This window comes from Zonotrichia leucophrys, chromosome 3 (genome assembly GCF_028769735.1).
Source record: "Zonotrichia leucophrys gambelii isolate GWCS_2022_RI chromosome 3, RI_Zleu_2.0, whole genome shotgun sequence".
Classification (NCBI taxonomy): domain Eukaryota; kingdom Metazoa; phylum Chordata; class Aves; order Passeriformes; family Passerellidae; genus Zonotrichia; species Zonotrichia leucophrys.
Genome location: NC_088172.1, coordinates 48,778,626 through 48,792,272, shown reverse-complemented (window position 1 = coordinate 48,792,272; position 13,647 = coordinate 48,778,626). Strand labels below are relative to the sequence as shown.

The window sequence follows — 13,647 nt, the reverse complement described above, 5'->3', positions numbered from 1 at the left end:
AGACAAGAAAGCAGATTTTTTTAAGGGTCGCGTGGCTTTATAGTGTTTGCACAATATGGAGGAATATGACAATCATCATTTTACTGTCTTTCAGCCTGAAGCAGAAGTTACAGACTGATTCAAGTGGCACAAACCATTGTGTGTTGAAAAGAAAGCAAGCAACTTGCAGTTGGTACAGAACTTAGCACAGCCAACTGAAAAACTAAGTAAGAGGCAAACTGAATTTCTGTCAAAATTGTATTTTGTGCTACTCTGCACAAGCACACACAATAGAGGAAAAAAAGATTAATAAAAAATCTGGAAGTTTTCCCCAGATAATTCACAGAACAAAGAACAAGTCTTTGGCCCGCAGAGGTATGATGTTAGCCAGATATCATTAGTGTGCAGAAGAATCAAGACCAGCTACAAAACTTTTGTACACCTAAATACAAATTACTTTAGTTATGTTAAGATGAAGGCACTAAACTGGAGCCAGACTGTCTGTCTGTGGACTTCTGTACCAGACTGGTCCATCCATTGGAATGCCTCCTGGGAGACTAGATAAAAATATCCTGGGAGGACCAATACGTAAATGTTTTGATCAAGTAGAGAGTAACTGGAATAAAGCCCCAAAAGCTCAGTGTCCATTAGTGGAAGAGATGTATTTAATACTGTTTTGGAATGTCAGGTTTCAGCACATGTTTAAAATAATTTCATTTCTTAGGAAAAAATCTGCAAACACCAAAGTGACTTTAATAAAACCTTGGAAAATGAAGAGATAAACAGACTGCTATAGGCAGATTCATTGTGACAGGAATTTGCATCCATGAAGCTTTAAAAATAAGCAAGAAAATAAGCAAAATTTTAAGAAGTTATTTTCAATGGATGGCTGTCCTGCACAGACTTAAAACAAAATCGACCTTGGGAAAAAGCGGAAGCACTAACATTAAGTACCAATATTTTAGCTTAAAGAGACTTCTCTATGTTATGTAGGTTCTTAGATCTAAGTTCAGCCCTCACTCTCTCATAGGGGACACTTGTCCCAGGAGAAATTCATGTGGGTGGTGATGGAGGAAGAGAACACATCTCTTCTTGGTAACCGTGGCTGGTGGCTGATGAAGGAAAACTCACGTACTCCATAGGGAGTTTCTGTTCCATTCTCTCTAGAAGGCAGTAGGAAAATCAACTCAGAGGTCTCAGACAAGGAGGGAGTGAATGGAGAGGATAACTGGAGGTGATGAGAGATACACTATTAATACAAGTGGACAAGATAATATTTAGGAGTGAATTTGGGAACGCCATTATGGATGTTAATGGTGACAAAGCTTTTGTGTTTAATGAGCAGACAAGCAGACAGTGAGCAGTAAAAAGCTTCTGAGCCCTTTCCAGAGAAGTGCACAAGGTTAATGAGGCTTCCCTGACAACTTTCTGTCATTTGCAAAGTTACAAAAAAATGGCCAAATATGATCATCAAGTGTGGATTTGTTTTGATTTTTGCACTTGGAAATCACATTCTCCATCTTCTAAGATCACAAAGGAATTTTATTCTTCTTCTAAACAGTTGCACTTTGAGTCACAGCATTAATCTGGGAATCCTAGCTCTCTGGATTGACCTGGGAGAAATGAATAAAATATAAATGCTTGGAGCTAGAAAAACTCCAGCTTAATCATCCTTCAATCAGCAAGAATAACTGGAATGCAATGGAACAAAGAATAAACACTGTTCACAGGGAATAAGAATGTACCTCATAAACTTTTAAGAGATGATGACATCTCCTAACAGATGTCCTGTCACATCCATAAATGCTCACTTAAGAGCTCAGCATTGTAGAAAACCTTATCTGTCAACTGGTGCTCAGCTGCAAAAACCATCATCATCCACACAACTCATAATGATACAGCTCCAATGCCAATGTTCACAATTTGCTACTGCAGTAAGTAATTAAAAATAGAAGTGTACTGGTTTAATGAAGTACAATGCAGATGAGCAAATGAGTGGAAAAGTGAGAGGTGATCTTACTGCTGGAAGGCAGCACAGCTTTCCTGAAACCTAACACAGGTGTAGTGTAGTTTTTATTCTCTTTCTATGTTAGCCCAGTAGAATAACCAATATACCAAAAGCCAGAGAGAAACAGCCACAGGTAGACAACAGCAAGGCATGGAATATTCTCCTAGGAAAGCTCTATATTTTAAATGCAGAAGTGATACTCTGGCCAAATTCTGGCCAAATCTCTCCCAGTTCAGTTGAGTTTAAAGCTGTACTCTACTGGCACCCAGATAAGCAGCAGCAATTTGTTCCTTGCTTAAAGAGATGCTTACAGTAGCATCCTTCAGCAAATCACTAATTCTGTTTTAGCATGGTTATTATAAAATTTTGACATCAAATAATTATCCTAGAAATTTTTGACATCATTCCATGCAAAGTGCTGAACAAGTATATACCAAGTAGAGTGTTCATTCTCAGCTTCATAAATCCTTAGGCGTAAGTCAGAAATCTGCTATTCTCTTGACAAATACACAACCTAAAACTTGCCTACTGGATCCAGGCCTTCCAAATAATCTCTGCCAATGAAAGCCCTCCTTGCCTAAGGAGATGCTGGTTTGACTTTCCTTTTTCTCTTCTACTCCAACCACTAGTTAAACTGTAGAAACCTTTTGAAAGTGTTTATTTCCAGATACAACTGCAGCTCTCAAGTGCTCCTGCACTCACATGTGGATCCCTATGCCAGGCCATAATATGCTGCACCTCCTCTCACTGCATCCCTGTGCAGCTGAACTGCAGCAAAACAGAGAGATTAAAAGAGTAATTCCTGTTTGTTTTTTTTTTTTACCTGGTACTCAAAAAACCAGGAATAAGCTGGTGAAAACATGGAATTAATGTTTTTATGTCAATAAGTACATGAGAAAGAACTGAAGGCGAATATCCTTGCCTGTTTGTATATTCCCACTAGCTCTAAACTCAGCATCTCACTCCTTCCAAGGATGAAGTGGAACACTTGGTATAAGAAGTTGCCTTTCCTTAAAGCAATGTTTACTTTAACTACACATTATTCTCATGTAAAAAATTAAAAATGGGAGAAAGGGAAAATTCGGCTTGTCCTGCCAGTTTTTTTTTGGTGTAGTTTCTCTTTTTTTGTGAGTACCTTTACTATTTTATACAAAATGGGCTCATGAAATATATGTGGAAGAAAATGCTATTCACAGCTGAGCATCTGTGTGACTTTAGATGCCTTTACTTTTTAAAATCAGACAGCAAATCATCACAGTTAAATAATTTACTATCTTCACTACTTTACACTACCCTGTTTCTTTTTTCATTGCTAGGCAACAATTTTATACCACCTTTCCAAGACAAACTGTTCTCTAAAAAATTTTGAGAGACTTATGTGATAACAAGACTTCTGCTGACAACCTCACAATTTTTGGAGCATTTACTCTACAGCAACCCAATTATCATAACAATCCAATTTTCAGTCTCGATTAAGCCCTTGTATACAGATGGAAATCATATGCAGAAAAGATAAGGACCATATGTGCTAAAAATGTCAGGTACCAGAGCTTAGTGAAGTCTTTCTGTGGTATCTTTCACTTCTTCCATTTCTAACCTCTTAGGTACTTAGGCTGAGACACATCCCACCTTAAATTTAGGCAACTCTACAAGGACATGCAAAAGCTAAAGCCTATCCATTATAAACTCTTCCTGTATTCCCTTTCCTACTGCTCTAGCTCCCTTGCAGTCAACAATATTTATATTTGACTTGCACTGGTAATAACTCATCACACAAGTTCTATGTAAATATGGCAATGGCAGTCACTGCAGGAAGGAAAAAGTCTACTATTTTCATTTTATAGGGTCTGGAAATAACCTACTTGAGTGGATGTCACCTATCAGTATCAGAAAAAAAAAAGAGAAAGAGAGAAAAAGAGGATTTTACTTAAGAATTCTGTAATTCTGCACCCTTTGCTTCATTGCCATCCATGGCATTTGACATTTGTTTACTGATGTTGATCTCAGCAGTATAACTACATTAATTTCACTAAGCCTTGAGACGCTTTTGGTTTATATAAGACTTTATCTGCTGTCAGTACTACTATCTGTTAATATGCCATTACTAATTTACCCAGAGAAATTACATTTCTGTTGCTGTTTCCAAGACAGTTTTCAAAGTTATCCACAGATGTTTTGTGAACTACAAAATGAGCTCTGATTTTTAAAACTATGTGTTACAGTTGATTACAGAAACATCCAAAGGGCACAATAAAAAAGACTGAAAGGAATAACTTTATCTGGAAAAAACTTTATCACTGTGACAATTTAGCAAGTCCTGTGGTAGTCTATGGGCTACTCTCAAAGTGATACAAAAGTTCATGTTCAGCTAGGTTTCTCTCTTGTTTTGATAACTACTAATTGGAAATGGTTCTGACAAAGTCACTGTTGTTACAATGTCTGAAAAAGAGCAGAAGAGGATTTTTTGACAGAGTACTGAAAAGTGCAGAGACCTGGCACTGGGAAGCTGCAAAGCAAGGAAGACAGACTTTTATAAGACATGAGTACCTATCATTATCTTAGCATTCCAGAAATTCAAATTTTGCACTTGGCCTGTGGCTTTTCCTGTTAACTTTCTTTTTTAATAACCAAAAAATGTTGATTGCATGGAAGACTGGCCCCTCTCTGGTTACAATGCATAGGTTCTGGCTTTGGACATTTCTAACCCACTGATAGGGGAGGGGGTTGTGAAAAGCCTTTCTGTAATGTACTGTTTCTCACATTCTTTTCTCAAACATCTGATTCTGGATGGAATAAAGATGCTGAAAACATGCTAAACAAGCCCCACATCTGAGACAACATGATTTCGTTCTTAAAAAGAAATACCTTTGCATTAATTTCACTTGAACAGCACAGCACAGAGAAAACAATATATGTACATATTGACATCCCCTCTGTCCATTCCTCCTTCCACATTTTTTTTAAATTTTTTTTGTTTTATCCAGGCCCTTAGCTCTACCTCTCCCATTAGTCTGCTCCTGTTGCTACACACCAGACCCTTCTCACCTTGTCCAAGAAGCCATTCCCTGGACTCCCAGAACCAGCTCCAGAGCTCCTGCTGTCTGCCACTGCCTCTCCTTGCCTCCCTCACTCCTCTTCCTGCTCTCCCACTCTGTGACATGAACTCCTTTTGGACTCATTGGAGGGGAGAAGATGCTTAAAACTACTTGGGAGAGGGTTTCACTCCCCAGCATTACTCACCCCAGAAGCAGCCAAGGGAACCAAAATTTCAGTGAAAAAAGTGGGGAGTCAAAGAACAACATCTGCAGCTGGCATTGAAATAAGTCAGACTCCTACTCATCCTATTCATAAATTTCCTGGTAAATTCACCCACCAGCCCAGTTTATTCTTTCTTCCTCTACTGTTCCAGATATTGTCAGTTTTTTCCATTTGTGCACTTAATCTATTATGTCCCTGCAATGTCTCTTCCAGCATATGTCAGGAACCTCATCCTTGTTCCTCTATAAATTCTCCTCTTATTTGCAGCATCTGCTTCAGCCCTGCCTTATGTATTGCACTTAGGGGCTGCATCTTATTCCTCTCCTAGACTTCTTCACATTAACCCTCTGAAAATGGGGTTTACTGTACACTTTAACTTCACCCATAAAGAACACAGAGGTGAAAAACATGTACATAGGCCAGATAGCTGCAGTGAATTGCCACAAAATTCACAGCTCACATACCTTGCCATACTTCTGTGCATAGGATCCTGTAAGCAGCGAATGAAAAACTATGATTGTTTCATCCAAATCCCAAACAAATACACGCTGAAAGCAGAATAGAGGAAAATATTATTGAACAAATAACATCACAGTCCCACCACCGCACCACCCAGGGAGACTAAAAGTCAACTGAGTCTAGAAGTTTAACCAAGTACTTATTAACTGAGCAGGTTGTCTCTGAAAATCAGCAATAACAGTGTATCATGCACTGTAAAAAGTCAAAAGGGAGTAACTTTTTAACTCTTCAACTATGTCTTATTTGTTCTCTAAAAAGCTTTTCACAAAAGCTCTGTAATACAGATTTCAGAAATGTGATTTGGGATCAAACATAATTGTTATGGATAAACAGAACTTTCAGATATTTCTCTGCAAGTCTTACTGATTCAAGATTCTTTTTATTTCTACTGTGTAACTAAAATCTTGGGTAAAAGTGCTATTTGCCACTGCCATATAGAATACTGCCATACTGAAGGATAAACCAGATTATTTTAACTCAGTTTCATTCATACAATTTTGCTTGTTTTGATTCTCACTGGTAAAAATAATGAAGAAAAAAACACAACCAACCAAAAGAAACCCTGAAATGTAAGAAGTTAGTGTTTTCACTGGAAAAATTAAATCCTTTGAAGAAAAAAAAAAAAAAAAGTAAGTTTCTGTAGAAAAGCAACAGCATTTACACTCAGTTCCCAGCCCCGCAGCCCACCCTGCTACCCCAGGAGAGGCCCTTGGTCAGCCAAGTCGCAGCAACAGTTTTGTGTTGTGCTGTATGCAGGGCTGGTCAGTGAGGGCAGGGCAGTGGGGCAGGCCAGGGCTGCTGGCTCCCAGCGCTGCTCTGGTGGCAGTGGTGGCAGCAGGGGACACAGAGCCCTGGCAGGCAGCACAGCCTGGTGTCCCTGGTGCCACAGCTGGAGTGTCACACACACACACACACACAGGCACTCTGCTTCCTCCTGCTGCTCCTGCCACTGCAAGGCACAGCCATGGCTTCACTGAGGTAAGCTGCCTCACTGAGATCTGCTGATAGGACTTACAAACACAAGCACAAACTGGTGCCTAAATATTTAAAAGGCTATGGCCAGGCGATCCTGGCTATTTCCATTGCATCCATAAATACATGTAATGAAGCGGAGAGATACAGTTGAGATTTCCTGTTTCAAAAACCAAAAGAAAATGTGATACTTTTGAGTACAGGCTTGTGGTTCTATTGCACAAGAAAGTGACAGACATGTAATGCAGAAAGTAAAGTCTCACTGTGCATGCAGATTAAAGCAGCTACTACTCTCTGTTACATTCAGTTAGCAAGACTGAGTCCATAATGTCTTCAAAATGCTTTAAGCTATTTTCACAGCTGCAGTATTCAGAATTTACACTTCATCAGAAGAAACTTCCACATTAACATTCATCAATTACCACAGACATACCTCCAAGTCACTGTCCGGAGGGGGTGATGGATTATTCTTCCGCCCTCTACCCCGAGACTTTGACCCAGAACTCCTACATGTTCTCTCATCAAGATCTTTGATTGGCGTGGAGGGGCTCTGCACTGTGTCAAACTCTCCTGTAGAGGCAACCATTCATGCCAAAATTAGTGCTGGATTTTTAAATAATCAACTTTTTTCCCTCAAAGTTCAACATGTCTGTATGCCAATGACAAGAGACATGTAAAAATGTTGTATAAAAAGAACGATAATGTGGCTTCTCTTATGTAGATCGGATCAGCAGATGCCACACACACACTTTTGGCTTTACCAACAAAACACTATAAACCTCAGCAGAACAAGACAAAAATTAAAATGACACATACACATGTGCATATACACAAATACACGAGCCTAGGCAAAATATAAATATATCCAAGACAGGGGTATTTTAGAAGTCATACTAATGGTTTCTCAGAACATGAAATGCTTTTTAATTAAAGCAGTTAATTTCCCATGTTTTCAGTTCAGCTAGACTTATTTCCAAGTCCTGCTTTACTTTTACCAGAACACACTTTGGCACTAATCCATGATCCAGAACAGCCAGGCAGCCTCCAGTTTCATGTCCTCCTTCCATGTCACCTGCTCTTTAGTAAAGTTCACTTTTTTCCTTCATCATACCTCAGCCCATAAATTGTCAGAGGAAAGTCATATTATTAAATGCAATATTCCAGTTAGTACCTGCAAGAGCATGAAGTAGTACTTGCTGTGCTCTGATGGTCTTTCTCTAAGCATGAGGCACTGTGGGCTGTCACAGAGATGTGCTGGGAGGGCCTTTGGCCTGGTACGGCATAGCTCATCTCAACCACACTCAAGCCCATTCATTACTCATTTAATGAAGCTTAGCATCTTCAGCTTTCAAAACTTCTAGCAGTAAATGCAGTTTGGCTAGGTTCCCAAGTGCTAAATGCCAAAAAAACCTCCTTCTTAATTTATCCTATTAATAATGATTTGATTTTTCTCCAGAAGAGGAGGAAAGGGTACATCTTTGATCTGACATCTAGTACAGATTTTGATTCAAGAGCGTCCTTGAGCTGCCTGTAATTGAGCATTCCTGGGCCACAGCTAATATTTGTTAAAAGTGCTCAAGATGGCAACTATGCAGAATAAATTAATACTTGGTACAAATATTTCCCAAAAGTCATCTATGATGCATCTGTTTTTTGAGTTGGAATCATTTTTTTTTTTTCATTTTTACTAAAGAGCATCACCGAGTGTCCAGCAGGTGAAGGAGACTGATTTTTCTTCTCTCTTCTGAACTTGCAAGACCACATTTGGAAAAATGTGCAATTTTGGGTCCCCAGGTAGAAGAGAGATAATGTCAAACTGGGGTTAGTCCAGGTGAGGGTCACCACAACAGTGAAGGGGGCTGAGCATTAGTAAAAGAGGTTAAATGGCTTTTCATAGAGATATGCAGAGAAAGGACAAGACACACAGGCAGAAATCCCTAAAGAATGGGGAGAGTAGACAGTTCTTGTTGACTACTCATTTCTATTCCTGGCATGGTGTTGATGTCAGCAAGGTCACAGCAGGCAGTGAAGCAATCAATAAGGATCACATTATCTTGGCTCTTCCCCATAAGAACAGCAAAATGTACTTGGGTAATTAGAAATGTACAAGAAGCATCCAAATCAGAATCCCTATGCAGCAAAAACCTACAATGGCTCCAAAATAAGTTCTAAGTGTGCAAGAGCTCTGTGCAAAAATAGTTTCCTAGATTTTTCTGATTGAGTGGAAAAAATGTACAAAACCAAACCCCCAGGAAGAAAAAGCAAAAACTAAGAAAGTGAAGATGAATGTTTACATTCTTACCACAAAAATCTTCTTATTTATAACACTTCAACACATTACAACAAAATCAAGACTCATTTCCACAGTAATGTATTCAAACATCTGTTCTCAATGACTGTGTTTATTCTAATCTACCAAAAATAAAATATTAAAAAACCTCCTCTTCTAAATCTTCTCTGAAATTACCCAACAACCGAAGTAAATAAATCAAATTTTCATTTAGCATTAGCCATTACCAGTGGCTCTAGGCTTCTGCTTGGGACAATGCTGTACAGGATTGCATAATTATCTATTAATCAGTACCGTAACTAATCGCTGTTCCTTGTAAAATCTAGATATTTAAAGCCAACTTTATTTCATTACACTAATCTCTAAATCAGAATGAGCAGCTGTCTCTTACTTGAATGCAAGGTATGCATCTATTTTAGAACTGCAGAAGTCTGTGGTGCTTGTTTTTTTAAACAACTGTAGGCTTAATTGCTTGATTTGCTTTTTACCTACAGCAGTCTAAAGGAGAAACTGCACTTTTCTTATCCTCTGTTTACTTTAGAAATGAGGTCAATGTTGACAAAATGAAAACTTATTAAAAATTCAGCTCTGTAACATAAAAGAATGTGAGAAATTCTGGTACCAAAGAGTATTGAGAACATTAACATCACGAAGAGCTCCTACTGCAGCTTATGATAGACAGAAATTTTTATTACAATGCTTGAAATTTTTTAGCTTTCTCAATATTCAACACATGCCTAATAAATATACCTCATAGCCTCTTCCCACTGGGACTGTGAGCAGTGCCAGTGATCCAAGAGAACAGGAGAAAAATGTTAAAACCAGAATATTGAATGACCTCTTTATCACAGATGTTCTTACACATCCAATACACTTGTCCAATATGAAGCTTTTCATGCTGTGGAGACCGTGCAGCAGCTCCCATTAGAGGACAGGGAATTACAGCACCAAGTTACAAAGGGAATTACACATTACAAATGGAGGTGGTCTTTCATATCTAGGAGATTGTTTCCCACCTCCAGTTCAATGATGTGAACATCCCCTCCTCCTTGTTAAAACATGGTTCTATGACTTAAGAAGGAAAAAAAGAGTTTGTGCAGTCTGAATAAAAGCCTAATGCTGTCTCCCAGAGAAGCTGTGAAGGGTGACTTCATTGTGGGTACCAAATTAAGCTTTGCTGCATCCCAGTAATGCAATGGGAGCTAATATCCTGTGGTGATTTGCCTCCCCTAACCCTGGATATATGATAGCAAGGTGACTTCACAGGAAGATTTTATCAAGGCCTATATTATCTGCTAGAGTTTTATTTGCCCCAGATTAAATGTACTCATGTATTCATCAAATACACTCAAGTGTACTTACGTCCTGACACCTCACCTCCCAGTCCATCTGAGCTATCCCTCTTTGAGATGAAGTGCCCTGGGGGACACCTATTTATCTCACAAATACTCTGTGGTAATGAGTGCATTTTGAAAAATCTTAATATAAGGCAAGCTCAATGCAAGCTCAGAAGAGAAGTCCCTGGTTTAAGAAGCTGAGCATTACACAAATGTGGAATGGATGAATTTCTGAGCCCCTTCATACTTTCCTTATGGATTGACTTTTGTTACATATCCTTACCAGACAGAGCAGCCAGAAGACAGGTCCAACATTACAGGCCTGCTTTTTCATTTTTTTCTGAAATGTAGTGTGTTATTACTTGTCATGAATAGCAGAAAGAGTAAAGTCTATTTCAATTTTCATCTCATTTTCTTTACACAGTCAATAAATAAAATCGTAGCTGATATTAACTCTTGATCCGATGGGGATTTATTATGCAAATGAGAAATCCTGTATGTGCAGATAGTACTAGAGGTTTTGATTAGATATTTGAATTAACAACTAGTAGAGATGCCAGAAGACTTAACTGCCTTGCTGTGTTTAGTCTCAGGTTTTTGTTGGAGTAAGTCTTAAGGACTTGTTTGACAGCAAGTGGACATGGTGAGTGCTAAAGAACTGCAGTATGATCTATGATATCTGAAATTATCTCCCAGACACTGCCCCTCACCAATGGAAATTTATTTTTACTGTGACACAGAAGGGCACAGGCATGTCATGCATTCACAAAGTGGGCGTTTCACTCTCAGCAGAGGGACACATGATTGCAGCAACCCTTCACAGAAATAAGGAGCAGATGGGGGTGGATTTGTTAAACTCAGATGCTCAACCTACTTAACAAGAGAACAAGTTCATATGCTTAAACAATCCACAACCAGGAAAAACCTTTACTGATTCACAGATGTGAAGCCTTCAATACTTTTCCAACATGTTCAAACTATTTAAGATTCCTTTTTTTTTGCCAAGTCTATTTAATACTAATGGTACTCATAAAAATACATTATACATTTACATAGCGTTTCTAGGAAACAGATACCTAGGGGAGAAACAACATGGGAAACTGTCTGATTTTTCTCAAAAAAGAATATGAAGGAATAACAAAGCAGCAAGTGAAAGTGCACAGGACATACACAGTCATCAAAACATGCAAATTGTGAGTACACTCCACACTCTTCTAAAAATTCCTTGCATATGATTTGTATCTGTTACAGATATCCTCCACCTGTTGAAATTTCACTTGATTTCATGTTACCTTTAGGTTTTTCCTAGATTTGCATTCTGAGACTAATGAACAACATTGCACTTTTCATCAAAACTCATGGGAATATGTATCTCCAAGTCTTCCATATCCATATCCATATCCATATCCATATCCCACCCCAAACATACACTGACAAACATGTGCACTGTTACATCTTAAAAATCAGCCTGAGGAAAACATCTGGTAGGAAAAATTTCAACTAATTTAGTTAAAATTCCAGTATTTTTAGCAAATTTAAGCAATTCATTTTATGTGTGAGCCCTTGCTTATACTTTTCTATGCAGTGTTACCTTTCCTTTGTACAAATTCATTACAATAATACATTAGTCTTTCTACTGTATTTTCAATAAGTTGTTAGGAAGATCTATGCAATAAGGTGATTTTGTGACTAAAGCAAAAATTCCTCCCCTATTCAGAGCCTAATCCAAAAGCCAGTTTCTTAGACTTTTTAGAAATGGCAGACACGGCCCACACTGGATGAGTGAAGCTGGTGCCCTTGAAAGAGACTGCTCTAAGAGTGCTGAAGAAAAATTAAAAACTGCCACTACCCTCCAGGGATGTCCTAGGAATGCAAGCAGCAGGCTACTGTGCTGTGGTGACTGTGCACAAGAGGGCAGGGTTGGGCAGGCAAAGGGAGCCTCCTCAGGTCTCCTGATAATGCTCTCCTTGCAAATTCAACTATTCCAATACAATTTTTCTTTGTGGTGCTAATAACTAATTTCTCTATTCTTGGTTACTTAAATTAATGAATTAGCAAGCATGCCTTGTACACATTTGAATAAAGCCCATGTGCTCTTAAATGAAAAATGGTATCTTGCTTTAAATTCTTCCCAGCAATAATTCAGAATGTATCGGTGGAAACAGCACTGTTCCACTGCCAGTGACACAGACAACCATCTCAGTCTGCAAAAAGCTTTCTTTAATTAGCAAACAAACTGGACAGGTTTCCTAACTAACCAGTAAAATAGCTTATTTTGGGTGGTTTACATGACAAAGTTTTCTGAGAGGCACGAACATAAAATATCAATATCCATGCAAGCTGAATATGGAAATCTTTATACAAACAGCACATAAAATACAAAAACTGTTTTCACCTGAATGTAGATCTGTACCTGGTTGACTAGTCAAGCCAGGGAGAGAGTCCTGTAATTGGTAGGTTGATGATGATGAAGTGCCATCAGCTGTGTTGTTTGAGGTCATATATGCACCATACGTTGATGCTGAGTAATACTGTGCATACTGATTTTGGCCAAAAGCTGTGTATGAAGAATAATCCTGAAACAGCAGATGCAGCAGAGCACTCCATTAAGTACAGTAATGAGTGAATTCTTTCCCGCTAAATATTTCTAAGCGTACAGTCATATGACTTTTGCTAGTGTTTAGAAGGCTTAATTTAGCATTTTTTTAAAATTCAAAAATATTTAGTGTCTTTTAATTTAAAGATATTTACTAAAAGACTACAGGGAAGCTGCTGAAATATTTAAGTGCTAAAATATGTAACTAGGCTTCCAGTAAGAGTGTGATCATTTTCCACAGAAAATAAACCACAGTGAGTCCCATTGAACATAAGAGATCTAAATTAAAGTAACATGCTATCTCTGGAGTTATAGAAGTAATTTTGTAACTGGCAAAATAAAAATGGGTATATTCATACCTGTTGTGAACTACTGAAGTTTGTAGAATTTGAAACAGAATTGTTTGAATAAATAGTGGACGATGGTGTGAAACTAGAACCTGAAATTAAGAAATATAATTAACTCTGAGAACTTGTTTGTGAATCAAAATAAAACTCTAATTAGAATATTCCATGTTAAGATATAGATTAAACAGAACAAAAAAGTCACTTGTATTTTCCACTAGAAGTATAAAGCATTGTAATGAAAGTTCAAAAGAAATTAAGTACTATTTCCACACACACAGGCATACGTTCCTCTCCACACCATGCAAGGAAGGTATCAGCAGTAAGTCATCTCACCAATTTAG

The 13,647-nt window shown here is 38.2% G+C and overlaps 1 protein-coding gene across 5 annotated transcripts in view; it reads right to left on the bottom strand.

Annotated features, from left to right (window-relative positions):
* Positions 1–13,647, bottom strand: part of EYA4 (EYA transcriptional coactivator and phosphatase 4) — a 139,781-nt gene that overhangs the window by 16,479 nt on the left and 109,655 nt on the right. For 3 of the 5 annotated variants that reach the window (XM_064706920.1, XM_064706919.1, XM_064706924.1), the window contains exons 9-12: positions 13,319–13,398; positions 12,759–12,939; positions 7,170–7,306; positions 5,710–5,793 (exon numbers count right to left, since the gene is read on the bottom strand). In XM_064706920.1, the coding sequence (XP_064562990.1) occupies positions 5,710–5,793; positions 7,170–7,306; positions 12,759–12,939; positions 13,319–13,398 (482 nt within the window). The remainder of the gene's footprint in view (positions 1–5,709; positions 5,794–7,169; positions 7,307–12,758; positions 12,940–13,318; positions 13,399–13,647) is intronic. The other 2 variants (XM_064706921.1, XM_064706923.1) reach the window with 1 other exon arrangement.